The 24250-nt window shown below is 40.0% G+C and overlaps 1 protein-coding gene across 5 annotated transcripts in view; it reads right to left on the bottom strand.

Moving 5' to 3' along the window:
• The window catches only part of LOC147368971 (uncharacterized), a 513832-nt gene that overhangs the window by 54686 nt on the left and 434896 nt on the right, over nt 1-24250 (bottom strand). The window contains exon 5 of one of the 5 annotated variants that reach the window (XM_086410560.1): nt 18200-18295. The exons of the other annotated variants lie outside the window; for them this stretch is intronic. Within the exon in view, the coding sequence (XP_086266686.1) occupies nt 18227-18295 (69 nt within the window). The 3' untranslated portion in view covers nt 18200-18226. The remainder of the gene's footprint in view (nt 1-18199; nt 18296-24250) is intronic. 5 annotated transcript variants of the gene reach the window in all.

Genomic DNA, 24250 nt, shown 5'->3' with positions numbered 1-24250 from the left:
GTTAGCATTTTTGTTTTTCAGGAAACAAAAAGGAATGAATGGATAATCAAGGTTCCAAATAGGGAATGTCCACAATAACATAGCTGGAAAATTTTTAAAGCAGTTTTAGACCCATGCCATTAGAAATGATCTTTGTAAGTCATTTAGTGAATGTCTGGTTTTATGTAATTTATCTTTCTTGTAAACCAGGAAAAGCAGGATATAAAATATGTCCCTAAGTGACTTAGTAGGTTTGCTATGTAGGGTTGTTAGCTATGACCCCAGTTATCTTCTGACTTGGGTGCAGGAAAAGCACACAGTTTCAGTGACTCTCCAAGTGTGGAATTGCAACCTGCAGCATCAGCACCATCTGGGCACTTGTTGGAAATTCGAATTCTCAGCCCTAAGCCTCAGCTACTAAATCAGAAACTCTGGGAGTGGGACCCAGCAATCTGTGTTTTAACAAGACCTGAAGGTGATTCTGATGCTGGCTCAAGTTTGAGAATCACTGTATGTGTGTGGTAATTAAATAAGAGGGCGAATCATCTATTAGGGCCCTTCCCAGGATATGCCTGCCCCACCTCAAAAAAAAAAAAAACATTTTCATATAGAAGGATGCCTATTTTTTCTTGTCTACGGAGAAGGAGGAAGTAGAACATCCATTTTATGGTTTATGTGACATCGTATTAAAGTATATTATTAAGGTCAAAGTTAATATGAAAGGGGATTGAACTATATTCATCTCTAATTTAACCCAACGGGAAAGTTTAAATTTGACCAACACTGTACCTCCTGACTCTAACAGTGGCTTAGCCTAGAACTAGTTTCTATTCACAGAGTTAAAGGCTGTGGGACAATCAATGAATGTTACAAATGATGCTATGAAAAGAGCCTTGCTGCTGCTGCTGCTGCTGCTAAGTCGCTTCAGTCTGTGCGACCCCATAGACGGCAGCCCACCAGGATCCCCTGTCCCTGGGATTCTCCAGGCATTGTACATTAAACCAGTACTACTAACTGACTTTCTTCTGTTGCATAAGGCAAACAATGCTGAGATACAGAGTATGTGCTCATAGGAGCAGAGGGAAGTTAGAGGATGAGTTGTGTGTAGTTCTGGCGTTTGAGCTGTAACTGGGCTCCCTTCTCTTTTAATAAGCAAAACATATTGAAATGCAGTGACGGGTGTGATGAGGTATGGGAAAATTCATAAATGCCATCTCATTTCCATTTTTATTAATTGCTTCCTCTGTAACCTTTGGTACTTTACAAAGAGTAACAAATTTCTAATGGCACCCACATAACCAATCTGCCTATTTAGAACTGTACTAGTGCATTAAGCAGTATGTGGGCAAAATGCATTCTGAGCAGTAACATTCAGACCCAATTCTGAGTGAACCAGGCTTATTAAGTTTTTTTTTTTTTTTTTAAATAGGCTGCTCGTTCTTGAACTGCATACTCAGACTGCATCACTGGAGGTGATTAAGAATTCAGATTCCCAAGTAGAGTTACGGAAGGAAAATGAACATTTTTTTCTCCTGTGAAGTAAATATTTAAAAGGAAGAGAAAGCTAACCAGAAAAAAAAGGAAGAGAAGAGAAAAAAGGAAGAGGGGAAATTTTAAATTTTTGCAGTGGTGCAATCATTTGGTCACACTGGGGGAAGTGACCTGGCTTCACTACTGCCCTTAAAGCCTTGGCCGGACTGCCTGGACTCAAGAACAAAAACACAGATGGCAATTACCACACAGACCAGGATAGCTTGTCAGGTACATGCTTTAAAGACAGATCTTTAGCCATAATCTTGTGCACCATGGGGGGAAAAAGTGGGGAACTTTGTAAATATAATTGCTTTTCAGTTTAGGATAAATGTTCAATAGTAAATTTTAGAAAAAACAGATTACATTTAATTCTAAAATTGGCTCATTTTGGCTAAGTGTCATATCCGTGTCAAAAAGGAAGAATGAATGCATTGATGTCTTCAAACTTGTAGCAGGCTTTTAGGTCTTCCATTTTTAAAAACTTATTTAGTTTTTACAATATGAAAATTATAGACAGAGTGACATTTAAACCTTTGCTTTTCATAGCATTTCACACTTACACCATTTTAAAAGACAGCTATTAACATTTACAAAAATCTTTCAGAAACCAAATGTTCTAACATGCAGAATTCCAATTATACTGTGTAAGAGGGTTATCAACCATTCTTCTACAAGAATACTTTGAAGTGTCTGGTATTAAACCAAGAGCTAAAATGTCAGTTGCACATAGACAATAAATTAGGGTTTATAAAATCTTGTAAGATTTATTTAATATTACAATTTTGACCTTTACGCTGTCCTCACCATAGCTTACTTAAGTTTCTTTCTCTCTTCCCATCCTCCACCAACCCCCCACCGTGCCATCCCCGTAATTTTACTTGAATGTTAAACAAAACCTGTGTGGCAAGTTATACAAAGTGATATAACCCATTCATGCTCTGGGTGAATGTGCCCCAAGCCTCCCCAGACCGTCCTGCTTGGGGTGAAGGAATCCACGAAGCATTGCCCAGTCCCCTACAGAGAGCCCTTGTGGGGTTATCAGTGGAATGCTAACCTCTTCTTGGAATGCTAACAGAATACAGCCTGTTCCTGGAGCGGGAAGGCCGTCTACCTCCTCTAGGACGGACTTTTGAAGACAAGCCTAGAGATGTAAGGACCAGTCTCAGACTGCTTAACTATTTCACAAGAGAGATAAAAGAAGATGGTATTCACATTTACTATGCTTACAATCTGGGATGAGATTTGCTGAAATTTCCAGAAAAATGATCAAAAGAAATTTTGATCATTCCCACTGAGTTGAGGAAGACTCAAGGCATTTCCCTTGAAGAATGAGATTCAGACCAGGCACCATCTCTTAGACATCTCGTGGGAGGCTCCTGCAAACAAATTGTTCTCCCCATTGGGCGCTTTTCCCAGAAATGTGGGAAATGTGGAGGGGAGAGAGGAAATATGAGAATAGAGAAATGAGTAGTCCATCATCTTGGTCTTCCCCAGCTGTTGGCAACATCAAGGAATGCTCCTTCTCTTCCACATGTTGGAAGGCGGCTAGAACCACTGTAGTTTTTAGGAACACTCTCTCAACCTCTAAATAAATCTTAATAACACCAGCCAACTGTTACATAGCATTTCTGTATGCCAGACTTCATTTTGAGCCCTTTACATATTCACAACTCACAAGGACTTGAGGATTTTCTGATGAGTAACCAAGACATGGCAAGCTTTAAGTAATTTGCCCAGTGTCAAACAGCTTGGAGACGGTAGAGCCATGATTTGTACCCAGGAAGTCTAGCTTTAAGTATCCCAAGGGTCTTTCTGAGAACCACCATGTACAGGTGGGTTAAGAAAACTCCACCAGCCTATGAATGCTCTTATGTTTTTTAGCAACAATCTGTAAAGTTACAAATGACCTGAAATAAGGTCATAGACTTGAGCCTTTCTAGAACTCATTTTGTCACCTGCTTTTGAAAGCAGCTTTGCACTGGAGCCAAAAGCAACAAGCAGAATCTAATCGTGAGGAATTGCTTAAGTAAGTGGTTCTCTTCAGCCAACTGCCAAGTCAGAAGCCTGTGAACAACTTGCAGCTGATGCACCACTGACACTTTTCATTTGTGGCAGATATGACTTTTTTTCTATATTTTTGTTAAACAACATATTGTGACATATTGCATGAGCACATTTCCGAATGTTAGCTTCTGAGATAGATCTATGTAAAAAATAGATCAGTATTCATGAACTCATAGAAGGGTATCTTGCTCTGCTAGACTACATTTTATGATTGTAGTACAAATCAAATTCCATTCCAATGGAATAGATTCGAAGATTTCTTACTTTCACCTGACAGCCCACTTACTTTGAGCAATATTCCATACAACAAAATTCGAACATAACCATAGAATGGAGTCATTTTCTTGGAGTTCACTGAAAGGGATTTGGCATGCTGCCATAATATTGGCACTGTAAACAGCCCTCCATTTATATTGATATGCATCTACAGTGCTTTTAACCCTTTATCCACTTCTACTGTGTCTTCTATGCACTTAAGACATGGGGAACAAATATTCTACGTCTGAATAGGCAAGCTTTATGAAAAGGAATTACTTGCCTATTTCCATTTCATATAAAGTAGATATTCTTTTGTGTGTGTGTGTGGTAACTCCTGATAAAATGGAAACAACTGGGACTCTTTTGCTGCCACCTGACATGATGTGGCTTTTTTTCCAAGAAATTGCAAGAGATTGCACAAGGCCTTTGTTATTTTGTTTGTACTTAACTTTCCAAACATTGACCTTTGTACTTGGCAAGTGGCCCCTTTAAAGTAAATTCTATCATCTACTAGAAATTTACCTCTAGCGTTAAGCACCAACCTAGGATAATAGAAATAACAGTCATTCATCTACCTTTGGAGCTTTAGTTTCAAGATTCCATTTACAAAAAAAGAAATGATGGCTGTTAAAATTGGTCTTGAAAAAATTAAATCTCAGTCTTAATACAGATATAAATAGAAACACAGTTAAAGACTTTATTTACTTCGTTAATGAGGAAGTAAATGAGCTATTTCAATCAGTTCAAGGAAGAATTTTTTTTTTTTTAAGGCTACATTTTTTAGGTCAGAAACGTTGACATGAACACACAATCAGGCAAAACTGGCCTCGTTCACACAGGGAAGAAAGTCAGTTGAACTTCCACAGGGCAGAATTTATTCATCTGCAGGCAAGTATTATTTTGCACTGCTATCAGCTGTGTACAAATGAGAGTTGTAAAAGAGCTCAAAGACAATGAAAGACTAGAAGCAGATAACCTGGACAGTGTGATCTAGAGAACGCATTTTCCATTGAGATATACTTTTCCCCTTACTAAACTCTCTGTGAAAAACCAAGAAGGGAATCAGAAACAGACTTCTGTTTGCCTACCATCTGAGCAGTTATAAATCTCCTAGTTCAGCCCCACATTGCTGCAGTACTTTTCACCTGTATAGATGCAAAAACTTCTTACCTTGTCTCCTCTTCCAGACTTTTCTTTCTCCAGTTTGTGCTATACACTGCTGACAGCTTGATCTTCTTACAGCACTTTTGTCATTGCCACAATCCCCTTAAAACTTATAAAAGGTTTCCTGCTGCCTGCAGATAAAATTGGAAAGTTCTAACCCAGTCCCCAGGATTGAGTTCTCTATCAGTCAGGGTTCCGCATTGTAAGTTATAGAAACGGACTCTGGTTGATTTAACCAAAAAAGGAATTTCTAAAAGAGGACACTGGGCAGCTCACAGAATTGCTAAGTTAGGGCTAGAGAACCAGACTCAGAAGTTCATACTGCAAGAGCATATTCTCAAAATCATGCTGAGGAACAGTTTGGATAAGGACATCACTGCTGTTGCTACCAAAAGCTAGAAGAGCAGTTCCCACCACTGATGCTACCAGGGGCACTAGCTTCTGCCACACCCATCACCCTACTGTTGCCCCAAACACAAAATTGTGCAGCTCTCACCAATGCCACTGTAGATTTTTTCCTGTTTCTGCTACTTATATTACAACCTGCTGCTACTGCTAAGTCACTTCAGTCGTGTCCGACTCTGTGCGACCCCATAGACGGCAGCCCACCAGGCTCCCCCGTCCCTGGGATTCTCCAGGCAAGAACACTGGAGTGGGTTGCCATTTCCTACTCCAGTGCATGAAAGTGAAAAGTGAAAGTGAAGTCGCTCAGTCGTGTCCGACTCTTAGTGACCCCATGGACTGCAGCCTACCAGGCTCCTCCGTTCATGGGATTTTCCAGGCAAGAGTGCTGGAGTGGGGTGCCATTGCCTTCTCCGTATATTACAACCTACCTATTAAAAAAAACGGCGGGGTGGGTGGAACTCAGGTCACAGGCCCATGCCCTAGCTGCAAGGCATGCTGGGAAAGAAGAGTTGGCAAACTGGCCATCTTTAATGGTAGGTGGATCTGCCTCCTCCTGTGATTCAAAAGTGGTGGATTTCATAAAGGAAACTGAGTAATCCTCAAAAGAAAAGGAGTTGGGGTTAGATTCTGGGTAAAGGATAACTATTCACTACAGGTTTCCCCTGTCTTCCCAATCGATTCTGCTACTAATACTCCTATATCCTACACTCCAACAAAACCAAACAACAAATCATCTAATCACTGTCTCATTTAGCAAGCATTTGATGACACCTATATGCTCAGCACTATGCTGGGTAATGAAAATAGAGAAACAGTAGTTATTTCAAAGAGATTACATAGTCCAGGCAGGGGCACCTATGGGTAAACAGGCAGTGACAATGTTATGCTGTGAGACAGATAAACTCAAGATGCTTTGGGATTGTCCATGCAGGAGAAATTATTCTGGAGGGAAAAAATCATCGGCTAGTTGTAGTGATTTCTTCCTTCAGTGAAGACCAAGTCAGGACAAGTGGTCCTGCTTGTGCCATTGTGCTTTTTCTGCTCATCCACGAAACTATCCTACTGCCTCTTCTATATGCCACAGCACTATTTAGGACTGGCTACCAGCATGTTCACTAGGACCCTCAGCTTTTCCATCTTGTAAGTTACCTTCAGAATCTGCCCTGAGCATGCTCCAGCAGAATGCAAGAAACTCAGCCCTAGGCCTCTCTTGTGGCTCTGTGGAGGAAATCATTTTCCTACTCACAACCTTCTCCACTATCTGGGCTTCTACTTTTCAGCTGCCCTGTGGCAGCTCAGTTTATTCAGAAAGAAGCTGCCCATCCTCATTAGCTTGATCATCAAAGCTCTGCTCGGGCAGGTTGCGCAATGGCGTTGACCTGCCCCTGACCTCTAAAGTCCCCTTGTGATGTCCCGTTTTTTCGCCTGCCTCTTGACACACTGATATTTTTGCCTACCTCTGGATTAGTGGATGACTTTCACTGATCCCAGTTAAGACAGTCTTAATGCTCTCTTCATCCAAGGAGCTGCTGTGATTTTAACCAATTTTTCCGAACATGATAAAAAAAGTTGGGGGGGGGTGTTGGTGGGAGTAGGGTATGATATTTCAAATTCTTGGAGCACAGTTTCAGAACACCTAAACTATATTGAGTGTCATGGGCCAGCTTAGCAATTGGATGCTGGCCCGGAAAAACTGGTTCTCAGCTCACAGCCATATCTTACTGCACTTTTTTCACCATTCCTGAACTTTGCTGCCAGTGAGAAATCCAAAAAAAAGTCAACCGGCTGTTTAAACTCTGTTATTATGAAATTTGTGTTGTATGGCACATAACACTGCTGCCCTGTATTAGCCTTTCGAGTCCATTTCCCTTATAGGGAGTTGGTCCTCAGAGAACAGGGCCTCTGACTCATTTTGGTTAGACTCAAAATCTCTATCAAACTGCCTTGAGCTCCAGAAACAGATGTCAAATATATGAATAATTGAATAAATGGTCTTCTTACTAATAAAGAAGTTGGCAGCCTACATTTCATGGGATGATTTGACCTACTTAATATTTTCAAACAACCTGCAGTATCTTCACAACCAGTAATTGGTCTGACTCACATCCAAGGGCTAGAGTGAATGCCAGTTCTGGGCCTTGGCCCAGAGGTTTGCTGGCTTATTGGCTTTCTGAGCAGGTGAGGAGTGAAATGTGCTGGTGATGAGTGATGGGGTTGGAAAGAGTGCATAGTATTCTATTCCTTCCCTTCTTTGTGTTCTCGAAACTAGGTGACCTCCTAGGAAATCAACAAAGGAAATGACTTCAGAGCAGCTAGTCCTTGAAATCATGTTCTTTTTGTGTAGATCTTTATAAAGTGATTGTTTCTCTGTTTGCCAGTTCCTTACATTTAAAATATTTAGTGTCTTTTACATATTTAGATGCATAGAGCAAGCACATTAGACAGTGTTAGCTCTCTGCTTGAATTATTTTGGAGAAGATACCATGTTCTGCTGATTCAGCCTTTGTGCTATTGACTCAGGCATCAGCCTTTCTTCCCCCTCCCACTGCCTCCATCCCAGCTGAGGCTTTATGAGATCTCATCTGGAGGTGCAGTATCCTTGCAGCTGCTCACCCTGCCATTTACTCATCCTACCGTTTATCTATTGCATGAGTTTAGATGTCACTAAATACATCGTGGGAGGCCTAAAGTTCTGTTTATTTGCTCATACACTCCATTGCTCAAAAATTCCTCCGTCATGTTTACAATATGAATGAAACATCTTTGTGATGGGGAGGGCCCCATCTGCACAACTGTAATAGTGGTTGTGTAGCCAGACTCTAAAATGGCCCTGGATGATCCCCAATTTCTGATATCCACAGCCCTGTGTAGTCCTACTCACATGGCAGGAGGGTTGGGCTGTGTGGCCAATAGAATATGGTGGAAGTGATGATAGTCATTTCCAAGATTAAGGTAGAAAAGGCACCAGAGCTTCTGATCTGTGCCTCTCATTATTCTTGGGGAAACCAGCTGCCATGGAGAGGCCCCCATGGAGGTGGAGCGAGGCTGACAGCCATGTGAGCTGAGAAATGGAACCTCTGGCCCCAGATAAGTCTTAGGTGAATATAGTCCAGACTCATGGACACAGTGACTGCAGCCTCATTAGAAACTCTGAGCCTGAATCACCCAGCTTAGCTGCATGGGAATTCCTGACCTATAGAAACTATGATGTAGCGATTATTTTTTGCCTGAAGCTCCTAAATTTTGGGTAATTTGTTATGCAACAAAAGATAACTGATACTAAGTAGTCCAGATGCTCTTTTCCATATCTTTTCCTATTCCCCTTATACCTTCATATATATTAAGCTCCAGGCAAACTGAACAGATCTTCTCTCCCCAAACAGAACCAGATAATACAGACTTTTACATCCACAGCTTATTCTCGAGATGCTCTTCCAGCCAAACTACCCTTCCCTGGTATCTCCACTTGCTGATGTCCTCCTCATGTTCATTAAGATGTAGTTCATGTCACATCTCCTTCTTAAAGCCTGTCTGATCACATCTGCCGAATGGAGAGTACTTGCTCCTTTCAAACTACAGAACAACTTTTGTTCCTCTTGCATCATTTAGCTCTTGGTGTCTTACGTTTTCATCTGAATATGTCTTTCTTGCCATATGAACTGAGTTACACAGAGTAGGAAATGTATAATCTGTCCAATGAGCAAATTACTCCTAATACATGAAAACAAACCTGGTCAGTCTGTTTTAAGTCATTTTCACTTCATCAAATTCTCCTTGTCTGTGCTGAGCATAGGAGACATTTAAGCTTCACCACAATGATGAGGTTGGCTTTTTCTATTTCAGAGAGACAGGTCTCTGGGAGATGAAGTTTTCAAAGGCAACACTGTTACCGGGACAATAGTGGTTTTCACTGTTCTGTGATTTCCACTGTCACCCTAAATGAGCAGGAGTTCTTGCAAATAACTCTATATGTCTGATCCACAAACAACCTCAAAAACACAGAACTTTGATACTGTGCTTTAAACTTAGGCTTCAGTTGTTCAAGCTACTTGAAAATCTAAATAGACGTCCTTATGCAGGACATTCCATCCATTTCCTTACATCATTTATTAATAAGTACGGTGCTAATGCTGGAAAATGATAACACAAACATGCAAATGAATTTGCTTTGCTGCTGGCCCTAGCACTGTTTTCTACATGAAAACAACCATGTTCAGTTTTTTTGTCCCCTTTGATTGTGAAATGAAGGTACATTTTTATTTTATGGCTCTGCAGAAATAGGAGAACTATTGAAGCAAATAGGAAGCAGGTTCAAGAAAAGGAAATTAAACAGAGAATATAGGTTGGCTATCACTGAAGAATGTTTATATCAGGCATCCAAGGCTCAAAGGGTAACATATATGAGATCTCTTCTTATGTGGGAAATCTGGTTGCCCAGACTTTTAGAGAAGTAAATATAAGATGACTTTGGAAAATTTAAGGCCTTAAGGTAGAGAGAAGGAATGGAGAATGGGAATAGTAAACTCTAATTAATATGTAAAGGAGAAAATGGGATCTTATGGTAGAAATTAAAAATTTTTCCAATTGATTTGTCACTTAAGTGAACCAAATTCCTTAAACTTAAAAAATAAACTGGTTAGGAGAATGAGAAGACAAGCTAGAGACTGGGTGAAAATATCTGCAGAAGAGATATCTAATAAATGACTATTATCTCCAAAACACACCAAATAAACACCTAAAACTCAGAAATAAGAAAATGAATAATCCAATTAAAAAAAAGGGCCAAAGGCCTGAACAAATACCTCACCAAAGCAAGTATACAGATGGCAAATAAACATATGAAGTGATGTGCAACATTATATGCTATCAGGAAATTACAAATTAAAACAATGGGATCCACTACACACTATTAGAATGAGCAGAATACAAAACACCGACAATACCAAAATGCCAATGAGAATGGGAGCACCAGGAACTCTCATTTATTGCTACCAGGAAAACAAAACGGCACAGCTACTTTGAAAGATAGTGCCCTAGTCAATGTGGGCTGGTATAACACGGTATAATAGACAGGATGGTTTATAAACAGAAATTTATTCCTCACAGTTCTAGAGGTTGGAAGTCCCATAACAGGGTGCCAGCTTGGTTAGGTTCTGGTGAGAACCCTCTTCTGGACTGCAAACTGTCAACTTAGTATATCCTCAAATGCAAAGAACAGAGAGGGGAAGCAAGCTCTCTCATAAACAGTTCTTATGAGAGCACTAATCCCATTCTTGAGAATTCCATCTATAGACATCTAGTCCTTATTACCTCCCAGAGGCCGCCCCCCCGCTCCCGCTCCTGCCCCCTACCCCCTGCAATGCCATCACAGAGGCGAACAGGGTACAGATAGGGTTTCAATGTGTGAATTTGGGGAGGATACAATCATTTTGTCCACGACTGAGTTTGGCGGTTTCTTACAAACTTAAACATAATCTTACCACACAATCCAGTAATAATGCTGATGTGCTTTGGTACATGCTATCTCAAAGTATAGCACCTTGTCATAATCAATATTTTAAGCTGAAGGAATTTGAGAAATGGCAAGTGCAGGAAGGACTTTCTGATTTTCCCCTGAGGCAGGTGCCCTCCCTATATTGGGAGGAAAGGAGCATCCTTATCACTAAAGATGGAAGGACACAGAGGAGAATCTGAAGGAATAGGCCATGTAAATTTCCCCAGTTTACTACACTTGCTCTATTATATCTTTCTCCAAGTTTCCATTCTTCCTCAAAACTAACATACAAACACTCAAGTTTAACCATTTTTGGGGGGTCTTCATTTCCTTATGAAGGCTCCTGTGCCACATAAAATTTTATCTTGAAGAAATTTGTAAGCTTTTCTCCTGTTAATCTGTCTTATGACACTTAATTCTAGGTCCAAAAGATGCTTACTTCTTGGAAGGAAAGTTATGACCTTATGACACTTAAGACACTTAATTTTAGGTCCAAAAGATGCTTACTTCTTGGAAGGAAAGTTATGACCAACCTAGACAGTATATTGAAAAGCAGAGACACTACTCTGCCAACAAAGGTCCGTCTAGTCAAGGCTATGGATTCTCAGTGGTCATGTATGGATGTAAGAGTTGGGCTGTGAAGAAAGCTGAACACTGAAGAATTGATGCTTTTGAACCATGGTGTTGGAGAAGACTCTTGAGAGTCCCTTGGACTGCAAGGAGATCCAACCAGTCCATCCTAAAGGAGATCAGTCCTGGGTATTCATTGGAAGGACTGATGTTGAAGCTGAAACTCCAATACTTTGGCCACCTCATGTGAAGAGTTGACTCATTGGAAAAGACCCTGATGCTGGGAGGGATTGGGGGTAGGAGGAGAAGGGGACAACAGAGGATGAGATGGCTGGATGGCATCACTGACTTGATGGACATGAGTTTGAGTAAACTCCGGGAGTTGGTGATGGACAGGGAGGCCTGGCATGCTGCAGTCTGTGGGGTCACAAAGAGTCAGACATGACTGAGCGACTGAACTGAACTGAGGGACCCTAAGAGCATTGAGAAAAATGTTCCTGCTCTATAGGACTCCTTGGTATTTCCCCAAAGGAACTAAAAATGTATGTCCACACAGAAACTGGCACACAGATGTTTATATAGCAGATTTATTGAAAACTACCAAAGCTTAGAAGCAACCAAAACATCCCTCAGTAGCTGAATGGATAAACTATGGTACATTCAGACAATAGAATATTACTCAGCATTCAAAAGAAATAAGCTATCAAGCCATGAAAAGACATGGAGGAAGCTTGAAAGCATTTTACTAAAGTTAAGCTGAGAAGGCTACACACTATACGATTACAACCATATCACATTCTGGAAAAGGTAAAATTATGGAGGTAGTAAAAAGACAACTGTTTTCCAGGGATTAGTGGAGAGGGATAGATAAATAAGGAGAGCACAGAGGATTTTTAAGGCAGTGAAACTATCCTATATGATACTATAATGGTGGATACATGTCAATATATTTGCCAAAACTCATGAATATACAAAACCAAGAAGGAAAAATAATGCAAATTGTGGACTTTGAATGCTAATGATGTGTCGATGTAGTTTAACCAATTGTAACAAATGTACCACTCTGGTGTGAGGTGTCAGTAATGGGAGAGATTGTGTGTGTGAGTGGACAGGCAGTATATGGGAACTCTGTATTTTCCACTCAATTTTACTGTAGACCTAGGAGTGCTCCCAAAAATAAAGTCTATTAAAAAAGAGAGACAAATAACTCACCATAAAATACCATGAAGAACTTAATTTATCATTAAATTTAAAATTATTTGAATTTTTAAAAAGTTAACTTTACCTCTATAATTTTAAATTTATGATGTGGTCTTGAACACTGGAATATATTCTTATATATTTTGTTATATAACCTGATTCTATTAAACAGACATTTTCCAATAAGTTATGTGACTATTGAATATTTGTAAATACTCTATTTTTCTTACATTTGTGAAACAATACTTCAAACATTTTTATTGCATTGTAAAATATCCCTTTATATCTCATGTAACACTTGAATCAGAGAAGGCAATGGCACCCCACTCCAGTACTCTTGCCTGGAAAATCCCATGGATGGAGGAGCCTGGTAGGCTGCAGTCCATGGGGTCGCTAAGAGTCAGACACGACTGAGCGACTTGACTTTCACTTTTCACGTTCATGCACTGGAGAAGGAAACGGCAACCCACTCCAGTGTTCTTGCCTGGAGAATCCCAGGGACGGGGGAGCCTGGTGGGCTGCCGTCTATGGGGTCACACAGAGTCGGACACGACTGAAGTGACTTAGCAGCAGCAACACTTGAATACATGCTCATAAAAAGATGAATAAGAACAAAACACTAAAAGATAGTTACCCCTGTTGGGGGGAGAGGGAAATTCAGTATTTTGCTTTATAGCTTTCATATAACTTGAAGTTTTTAAAATAGTTTACTATTGTAATTTATAAAAGATGAATTATAAATATTAAAAAAATTAATGCTCTAATATAGTGGTATTGTTAAGTCCTTCAGTCATTGAGTTTTCTTTGGTCCAGAATTTTTTCATGTGCTGTGTACTTAGATTGGTTTCATTTGATTAGTCACTTTGATTATGACATAATGCTCTAGCTATAATTTATCATTTCAATTTGACTTTTTCCTTCACTGTCCCCACCTCCATCCCAATCAAATAAAACATCTCAGTAAATGTAAACATATTTTGGATAATTTAGGTCAAAAAGTTTTAGTCATTCTTAACTCCTTTTCTTTCCTTTCACATCCAAAATTATGTCAGCCCAATCTCCAAAATTTCTCTATTTCTCTCTCAAGATATATCCCAACTCTTTTTATCACCTCTACTACTAGCACTTGGATCCAGGTTGTCATTATTTTTGCCTTAATTATTGAAATAGCTTCTCAATTGGTCTCACTGTTTATTCTCTTACCCACCTATAACCTATTCTCAATATAACAGATGGCATGACCCTTTTAAACAAAAATCATGTCCTGTCAATTCTTTGTCTGACCCCTCTAATGATTTCTGATCTCATCTAAAATAAAACACAAAGTCCTTACAGGGTTCTACATACAATATAGATAGTCCTCCAATTCAGCTCATTAGAAAGGCCTTTAGTGACTGCCCTTTATGAAATTATACCTTACCATGATCTTGCCCTATCATTCTCTAACTTCATATTTTTCTTTTTTGGCACTTATCACCGCCTGACATATCATTATCCCTGCTAGAAAGTAAGTATCAAGAAGGCAAGGATTTTACTTGTATAGCTTACTACATTAAAAATCAGCCTTTGCTGTTGAATCACTAAGTTGTAACTGACTCTCTGAGACCCCATGGGTTGCGGCACACCAGGTTTCCCTGTCCTTCACCATCTCCCAGAGTTTGTTCAAACTGATGTCCATTGAGTCGGTGATGCCATCCAACCATCTCATCCTCTGTTGCCCCCTTCTCCTCCTGCCTTCAATCTTTCCCAGCATCAGTTCGACTCTTTGTGCCTCTATGAACTGTAGCCTGCCAGGCTCTTCAGTCCATGGGATTTTCCCTACACAAGGATCGAATCCACGTCTCCTGCACTGCAGGTGGATTCTTTACCACTGAGCCAAGAAGGAAGCCCAAGAGGTGGTATAGTATACTAGTTAAGAGGATAAATTCTAAGGCTAATATTTCCTGAGTTCAAGTCCTAACTCCGTTTCTTATTAGTTCTATAAGTTTTAAGGCCCTGTTTATCCCTTTTAAGGATAAGTGATAATACCCATTTCATAGAGCTGTTTGTTTGCTGTATTTATAAACTGCCTATAATAGTGTCTGATGCTATATTTTTGTATTAAATGAAATAAAATTCAATAAAAACTGTAAAGTAAATGCATGGAGAAAGCTTTCTTTACACTTTACATCATCTCTCTTTAATCTCAGCCTGTTATCAATCAATAATCATGGTTTTACCACAACAAAGAATGTTCCAACTACCATACAATTGTGCTGATTTCACATGTTAGCAAGATAATGCTCAAAACCCTCAAACTAGGCTTCAACAGCACGTGAATCAAGAACTTACAGATGTACAAGCTGGATTTAGAAAAGTCAGAAGAACCAGAGATCAAATTGCCAACATGTGTTGGATCACAGAGAAAGCAAGAGAATTCTAGAAAAACATCTACTTCTGTTTCATTGACTAAACTAAAACCTTTGATTGTGTGGATCACAAGAAACTGTGGAAAATTCTTAAAGTGATGGGAATACCAGACCACCTGAACTGCCTCCTAAGAAACCTGTATGCAGGTCAAGAAGCAACAGTTAGAACTGGACATGGAACAATCAGGAAAGGAGTATGTCAAGGCTGTATACTGTCACCCTGATTATTTAACTTCTACGCAGAGTACATCATGGGAAATGCTGGGCTGGATAAAGCAAAAACTAGAATCAAGATTGCTGGGAGACATATCAACAATCTCAGATATGCAGATGATACCACCCTAATGGCAGAAAGTGAACAGAAACTAAAGAGCCTCTTGATGAAAGTGAAAGATGAGAGTGAAAAAGCTGGGTTAAAAACTTCACATTAAAAAAACGAAGATAATGCATCTGGTCCCATCACTTTATGGCAAATAGGTGGGGAAAGAATGGAAACAGTGACAGATTTTATTTTCTTGGGCTCCAAAATCACTGCAGATGGTGACTGCAGCCATGAAACTAAAAGATGTTTGCTCCTTGGAAGAAAAGCAAACCTAGATGACAAACCTAGAAAGCATATTAAAAAGCAGAGATATCACTTTGCTGACAAAGGTCCCTATAGTCAAAGCTATGGTTTTTTCAGTAGTCATGTGTGGATGTGAGAGTTGGAACAAAAGGAAGGCTGAACACTGAAGCACCGATGCTTTCGAACTGTGGTGCTGGAGAAGACTCATGAGAGTCTCTTGGACAAGATCAAACCAGTCAGTCCCAAAGGAAATCAGTCCTGAATATTCATGGGAAGGACTCATGCTTCAGCTCCAATACTTCGGCCACCTGAATGGGAAGAACAGACTCATTGGAAAAGATCCTGATGCTGGGAAAGATTGAAGGTAGGAGAAGGGGATGAGAGAGGATGAGATAGTTGGATGGCATCACCGACTTGATGGACATGAGTTTGAGCAAACTCCAGGAGAGAGTGACAGACAGAGAAGCCTGGTGTGCTGTACTCCATGGGGTCAGAAAGAGTTGAAAATGACTTAGCAACTATAAAACAGCAACCCAGAGAAGTCCTAATTAGATTGTTACTGAAAAATTGCCAGATGGACATATACTTATTCTGCAGCATACCCAGTACAAGCAAGGAAAATGTGTAAACAATCCAGACTTAAGTGTGTTTCAGTTTGGTGCCGTCTATTTTAAAAATAAGAGCTCTTTGCTTTTGTTTCAATTTATAACCTCAGTGGTGAATCAGCTCATTTAATGAGCTATAGCTGAGAGCAAGTACTCAGGGAACATCAAGTGCTTAAAGTTCGGAGGATTTGATTTTTTTCAGTCCAGTAACCAAAAGCATTTGATCTTTTATTGACTGAATATGGTTGCTGTAAAAAGAAATGAAATGTCCTAAGTATTCAGGGTTGAATAACTACAAATGCTTCTATTTCCACTGTTCAAACACCCTTAACTTTATGCTGTGTATAATAATATATTATCCTGTTCAGGCTTTATAAAGAAAATAGACTTCTTTTTCTGACAGTATTAGAATGGCCTCTTTAAAATGTAGATTTCAAAGGAAGGAAATTCTCTCCAGGTTGTAGTGTTTTGTATTAACAATTATTTTTCCAGATTAGTCTTCTGCTTTACCTAGGTAAAAGACATCAAGGGAAAGTAACACAGAGGGATGTTTCTTATTTGAAAGTCTAAAGAATGTGGTTTTCTTCCAAATTGTGATTTCCTTTGATAAATGTGCTGTAACTAGATCCCGGGGGCTACTCAAAGTGCACTGAGGAACAACACACAGCTTGGTAGGCAAATCCTCCCAGGAGGCCCTGGAGACAGTTCCACTCTGCTAGAATAACAGTTCCATTATTCAGCCTGGCAAGTCTATCGCCCTACTTATTAGCATAGTTTGGAGGTTAAACAGTGGTATCTCCTCCTACTTAAATTCATTATCAAATTACTTCACAGTGTTTATTTAGACTACTATCTCTGAATCAACGGCACCAGTTATAAAAACATGACTTTCTGAGAAGACTTCATTAAAGGAAACACTCCATCAGGAAAGGTCTCTGGGTAGGAACACAGGAAATGTGTTCCTTTGCACTCAAGGAAAACAATTCCAACATTAAGTTTCAACTATCTCAAAATTGCAATATGTGACATATAAGTTACTTTAATAAAAACCAGTAATATTTAGAATAAATATTAATATAATTAATGCTGCATCATAGTTGAAAATCACTGACGCTTTTAAATAGTAAATGTAACAATACACTTTTACAGCCAAAGGCAGCAAGTAAAATGCATATTTTGCACATGGCAGTTTAGAAATACATAAGCAAACCAAGGTGTGTCAGTTTTTAGTGGGGAAGACTGAGCTGGTCTCTTTTACATTTATATTGGGAAGCAACATTCATTTAATTTTTTAAAAGTTCTTTGTGAGTGATTCAAAGGAGGATGGGTGATCTGTGGGGTGATCTGGGGGTTCAGAACAGAGAATTCACTTTTCACTGTCAGTCACTGAAAAACTGATTGACTTGGTTAATCTTTTACTAGGAAAATGTCCACTGATTAGGTAATTTGGAAACATGCTCATATTTCCTAGCTAGGAGGATAGATCTGCCAGGTCCATTTACATGTTAAGTCTGGGAAGTAGATGTTGATCCTGGATATCGGACTACCAGAAGGTCTTTGGTGTCCTGCCCTCCTCCTTTTGCCCCCAGACATGGTTTTCCTAGAGGAAGCAATGGCTGGGGTGGTTATGTGAGCTAGTGTTCTGCTCCCCAGTATACACAGACAGTCAACTATTTCAGCACCCTCTAATAGTGAAATGAGCACCCAGGCATGCCTAGATCCTGAGCAAATTCTGTTTGAAAGGCAAGCAGCTGTGTAATCATTTATCTAGTCTTGGGAGGGAATGGCTTATTTTATATCATGTTTTCAAAAGCAAATTTGAAGTTCTAGTTGTAATGTGACACCATGTCTATCCTCAAAGTGAAGTGAGGAAAGGAAAATTTAATATGGGAGTCAGTTTTCCCCTTCCTCTTTTAGTAATAGCATGCTAAAATTTGGGGAAAGCTAAACTTACCTCTTTGGGGATATTTTCATTTTACAGTTAGCTGTCAGTGCCAAACTGAGTTGCAGTAAAAGTCCACGAAGTTAACGAAGATAAGAATTGTGTTAACTGTGGAATAAACCAACCATTAGATTGGTGACAGTGAAAAGGACCCTCAATTTTTTAATAGACCTTTGATTTCTATAGCCTTCCAACCATCCACCTTTTCCAATTATAAATGTTAAGGCCATTTCAAAATCAGAAGGACTAAGTCAATCTGTGAATTTAGGAAGAGAATAATGTCTTTACATGGTTACTTTGCATTTCAAGTCTTCCAGAAAGAAGGCTCAAGCACATCTGAAAATATCTTGGGAGTTAGTTATGCAAAGGTATGCAAGGCATCGCAGATTCATCTTCAGCATCTCTGCCATTTATTTAGAAGCTGCACACAAACAGAACCCGTCCTATCCTGGGCAGCCCTTGCATCACACTAGGAATACATCAGTGCGCTTCTGTTTCATATGCAGGCTTAATAGAGGGACAGATTTGATCTGGTTATACTTTTATAGCCTCCAGTTTATAGTTGAGCACTCTGCCTTTTTAGGGCTGGCTAGGAAATCAGATTGGATGAATCTGGGAACACCGCTTCACAATGTGCATAATCCTGGCTCTGGACAGAGGAAAATCAATGAGGGGAAGCATTGATCTCCTTGCAGAGTGCAAATGCAGTTAGCTCAGAAACACTCTGCCCGGGGATTTTGTTATTCAAGTCATTCTGTTGCACATGTTTTCAAACCAAGCTCTTATCATATAGCAGCTCTCTGGATTCAGCTTAGATCCAGTTGCACATGCATAAAAACCACATCTTTGCGAAGCAGAAGGAATTCTGAGTATCCACAGTTCAGCTTCTGTGTTTGCTCAAGGCTAAACGAAATAGCCTTCACTTCAGTGACATTTCACTTTGTCACTATGTCACTGGGTGGAGAAAACTCCTGCAGGAAGGTGAGAGTATGAATCACTTCAGAAAAATATTATCTTCAGCTATGATGAATTTGATGTGTGTCTGGGCTGCTTGGCCAATATGTTTTCCTTCTTTTATTAAAGAAGTAAATGTGACCAAAAAATTACCCAGAGGGCCCACTGTAGACACGCATGTGTGTACAGATATGTAGAAAAATGAAACATATTATATAGCCACATGAAGATGGATAAAAATATATTTTGCAATATTTCATACTTGTTAGTGAAAGTATTTTTACAACAAAGTGCCTCCCAAGTGCAGGGAATAAATCAAGCCTTTTAAAAGCGATTGTAGATGATTAATTTACTGCTGTCATAATATAGTGTTTTCCTTAATGAAAATTTATATCATTTTTTTCCTAGACTCAGTGGAATAAATTTACACTGAAAGGTGGAAGAGATCGATGTATTCAGTATTAAACACACCCAATTTTTGACAGTAAACAGGAGCTTGATCAAGTGAGGTATAGACAGGCATTCCTTAAATGTACCTTTTCTGACCTAAGCTTTTCCACATCAAAATCCTCATATAAATACAGTAGTAACCAGTGGCTTTTGGCATTGAGACACAGCATTTTCAGATTAACCTTGGGCTGTATCACAGTAAACTACCAACAGACTGTAGATTCAGATAATGGATTTGTGTTTAAAGCAACTTGCAATTGTGAGCAACTACAGTTAGAAAGAACGTTAAATGCAGACAGACATAAGAAATAGAAAAAGATGACCAATATGAAATTAGCAGGAAAAGAAAGCAATTGAAAGATTCATACACACACAGACCTTGTTTAACTGCACATACTGCTTTTATTCTTTTCTATAAATTGAAGGTTTGTGGCAACCCTGGCTGCCGCTAGTCTACTGGTTCCGTTTCTCTAATAGCATTTGCTCGCTTTGTGTCTCCGTCTCACATATTGGTAATTCCTCCAGTATTTCAAATCCTCTTCTTATTTGTTAATGGTGACCTGTGATCAGTGATCTTTGATGTTACTATAGCAAAAAGGTTACATCTCGCTGAAGGTTCAGATAACATTAGTATTTTTTAACAATAAAGTACATTTTAATTAAGATACGTACATTGTCTTTTCCCGTGTTTTTACATTTGTAGTGTGCAATTGCTATTGCACATTAATAGAATACAGTATAGTGTGAATAGAATGTTCATAAGCATTGGGAAAGCAAAAATTTTGTGTGACTTACTTCATTTTCTTTATCATTGTGGTCTGGAACCAAACCTACAATATCTCTCAGCCTGTGTTTCTGTATTTATATGTGTATATGTATAATTTTAGAGTCCTAGAATATGATGCAGGGACTCATAATTAACAAAGAGTGGAGGCCACAAATAAAACTGAAGAGAAAAAAATTCTTTTTTGTATAGTGAAGATAATCACAGAAATGAATGCAGTTCAGGAGACAACAGTCTTTTCAAGTTTTAATCATGAAATAAAAGGTTCTCCTGGCTGAGAGTAGGGACAGGGATGGGGGAGCTGGGGTAAGTGGGGAGGTGGAGAAATGGTATGAATGAACCATTAGGACTGGGATCTCGTCTCAGTGTTAATGAGCAGCAACTTCATGAACACTGTGAGCTGTGGTCCACCGTGGATACCAGCTGTGTGCTGCAGAGTACAGAAAACAAGCCAGGCAAGCAGCTCTGGGCCTGTGCTAATCATCTCCAGGATTACCAATATGAGAGGGAGGATGGTTTTTATTGCCCTTGAAGTAAAAAGTGATGTTATAATTTGATTCTTGCTCTTATGACAATCTAACTTAGAACATCAAACAAATCCTTACGTACTGTATCAGTCAGGGTCCAATCAGGAGAGAGAAATCACTTAAAAATCTGAACAGGGAGAGTTTAATGTAAAAACTATTAATATAGTATATGTATATAATATGTGGTGATATATGTATAATATGCAGTAATATATTATATATAATATGTAGCAATATATAGTAATATAATATAACTGCTGCTAAGTCACTTCAGTCGTGTCCGACTCTGTGTGACCCCAGAGACAGCAGCCCACCAGGCTCCCCCGTCCCTGGGATTCTCCAGGCAAGAACACTGGAGTGGGTTGCCATTGCCTTCTCCAGTGCATGAAAATGAAAAGTGAAAGTGAGTTGCTCAGTCGTGTCCGACTCCTAGCGACCCCATGGACTGCAGCCCACCAGGCTCCTCCGTCCATGGGGTTTTCCCGTCAAGAGTACTGGAGTGGGGTGCCATTGCCTTCTCCAATATAATATAAAACATAGAACATAATATGTTACTATCTCTATGGCGGAGACAGAAAAATCAAGGAAGAGGCCCCCCCCAGATCCAAGATTTATAACTTGTTGGAGAGGGCATGGCTATGGCTCACTTGCTAGATGGAAGAAAAGTTGCTAGTGAAATTTTCTGGAAATTCACGCTCTAGGAGGCCAGGAAAAGTCATTCACAGGAAAGGGGGTCTAACAGCAGGTCCCCTGGTGCAGAACCTCTAGGCAGATGCTGGAGGAGGCTGTGAAGACTGTGCACTGGAGAACCAGTGAGTGTATCAGCAGTCTGGTGCTGGAGAAGCCAGCGTTGCTGCAGGGGGTGCCCACTGAGGGAGCAGTGCACTGCAGGTGCTGGCCTGAGGCTCCACCTGCACTGTGGTTGCTAGACACTGAGAATATAGCTGGAGAAAATGTCATGCTCAGGAGTGTGAGGAACAAAAACAGCCGAACGAGGAAGCAAACCCTTCTCTTCTGGCAGTGTTTCTCCAGTGCTCTCTACTGACAAAGTTTAAAATAACACATGTCACCAAAGAGAACATAGATAAAGGGCCCAGATCCATTTTCAAAGAGCAGGCAAAAAGGTTGAATTTGGAACTGAGAAGCAGTAAACCATAACTGGCACAAGTATGCATTCAGAATTATCTTAGTCCTTTAGATTGAAAATCTGAACATGTTGAGGGTCTTTGTATAGTGAGATGATCTTTTTTTTTTAACCATGTCTCATGACATGTTCATGGTCAAAAAAAAAGATCATCTCACTATACAAAGACCCTCAACATGTTCAGATTTTCAATCTAAAGGACTAAGATAATTCTGAATGCATACTTTTTGACCATGCCTCATGACATGTTGGAGAAGGCAATGGCACCCCACTCTAGTACTCTTGCCTGGAAAATCCCATGGACAGAGGAGCCTGGTGGGCTGCAGTGCATGGGGTCGCTAAGAGTCGGATACAACTGAGCGACTTAACTTTCACTTTTCACTTTCATGTATTGGAGAAGGAAATGGCAACCCATTCCAATGTTCTTGCTTGGAGAATCCCAGGGATGGGGGAGCCTGGTGGGCTGCCGTCTATGGGGTAACACAGAGTCGGACACGACTGAAGCGACTTAGCAGCAGCAGCAGGAGTCAATATGTGACTTAGCAGCTTAGCAGCATGACATGTGGGAATCTTAGTTCACCAACCAGAGACTGAACCCTTGCCCCCTACAAGGAAGCAGAGAGCCTTAATTACTGGGTTGCCAGGGAAGTACCAGTGAGGTGATTCTTATATCATGGGTTACTTTTTGTTCTCTTTTACATCTTCATGAGATGAATAGCACAAAAATAAGCTGTGTAGGCAGAATAAATCACCTGACTTACAAAAGTCTAAATCAGTCCTCCTGCATCATTAACATCATATTTTGACTACAGACAATGACATAATAGAGAATTATTGATGCTTCTTTTTGAAATCCTTATATATTGCAGAGCTAAGTACACAAATAAATGAATTGGGCTCAGGTCAGTTCTTTTTTCTTTTTGTAATGTTGCTGTTTCAATACAGGGGATGCAAACCCAGCATTTTTAAACTAACATGTACGTGTGTGTCTGTGTGTGTGAGTTGCTTAGTCGTGTCCAACTCTTTGTGACCCCACGGACTATAGCCCCCCAGGTTGACTATCCATGGGATTTTCCAGATAAGAATACTGGAGTGGGTTGCCATTTCTTTCTCCAGGGGATTTTCCAAAACTAGGGGTCGAACCCAGGTCTCCTGCATTGCAGGCAGACTCTTTACCACCTGAGCCACCAGGGAAGCCCTGTAGTGACTTATCATTCGCCTAGAGCCAGACATCCTGGAATGTGAAGTCAAGTGGGCCTTAGAAAGCATCACTACAAACAAAGCTAGTGGAGGTGATGAAATTCCAGTGGAGCTATTTCAAATCCTGAAAGATGATGCTGTGAAAGTGCTGCACTCAATATGCCAGCAAGTTTGGAAAACTCAGCAGTGGCCACAGGACTGGAAAAGGTCAGTTTTCATTCCAATCCCAAAGAAAGGCAATGCCAAAGAATGCTCAAACTACCACACAATTGCACTCATCTTGCACGCTAGTAAAGTAATCCTCAAAATTCTCCAAGCCAGGCTTCAACAGTACGTGAACCATGAACTTCCAGATGCTCAAGCTGGTTTTAGAAAAGGCAGAGGAACCAGAGATTAAACTGCCAACATCCGTTGTATTATTGAAAAAGCAAGGGAGTTCTAGAAAGACGTCTATTTCTGCTTTATTTACTGTGCCAAAGCCTTTGACTGTGTGGATCACCACAAACTGTGGAAAATTCTGAAAGAGATGAGGATACCAGACCACCTGACCTGCCTCTTGAGAAACCTGTATGCAGGTCAGGAAGCAACAGTTAGAACTGGACATGGAACAACAGACTGGTTCCAAATAGGAAAAGAAGTACATCAAAGCTGTATATTGTCACCCTGCTTATTTAACTTATATGCAGAGTACATCATGAAAAATGCTGGACTGGATGAAGCACAAGCTGGAATCAAGATTGCTGGGAGAAATATCAATAACCTCAATATGCAGATGACACCACCCTTATGGCAGAAAGTGAAGAACTAAAGAGCCTCTTGATGAAAGTGAAAGAGGAGAGTGAAAAAGTTGGCTTAAAGCTCAACATTCAGAAAACTAACATCATGGCATCTGGTCCCATCACTTCATGGCAAATAGAGGAGGAAACAGTAGAAATAGTGACAGACTTTGTTTTTTGGGCTCCAAAATCATTGCAGATGGTGATTGCAGCCATGAAATTAAAAGA

Source organism: Bos grunniens, chromosome 7 (assembly GCF_055505025.1).
Source record: "Bos grunniens cultivar Pamir isolate PY7600 chromosome 7, Bosgru_T2T1.0, whole genome shotgun sequence".
NCBI lineage: Eukaryota > Metazoa > Chordata > Mammalia > Artiodactyla > Bovidae > Bos > Bos grunniens.
Note: the sequence above shows the minus strand (reverse complement) of the source record. Positions and strands in the feature narration are given on the sequence as shown.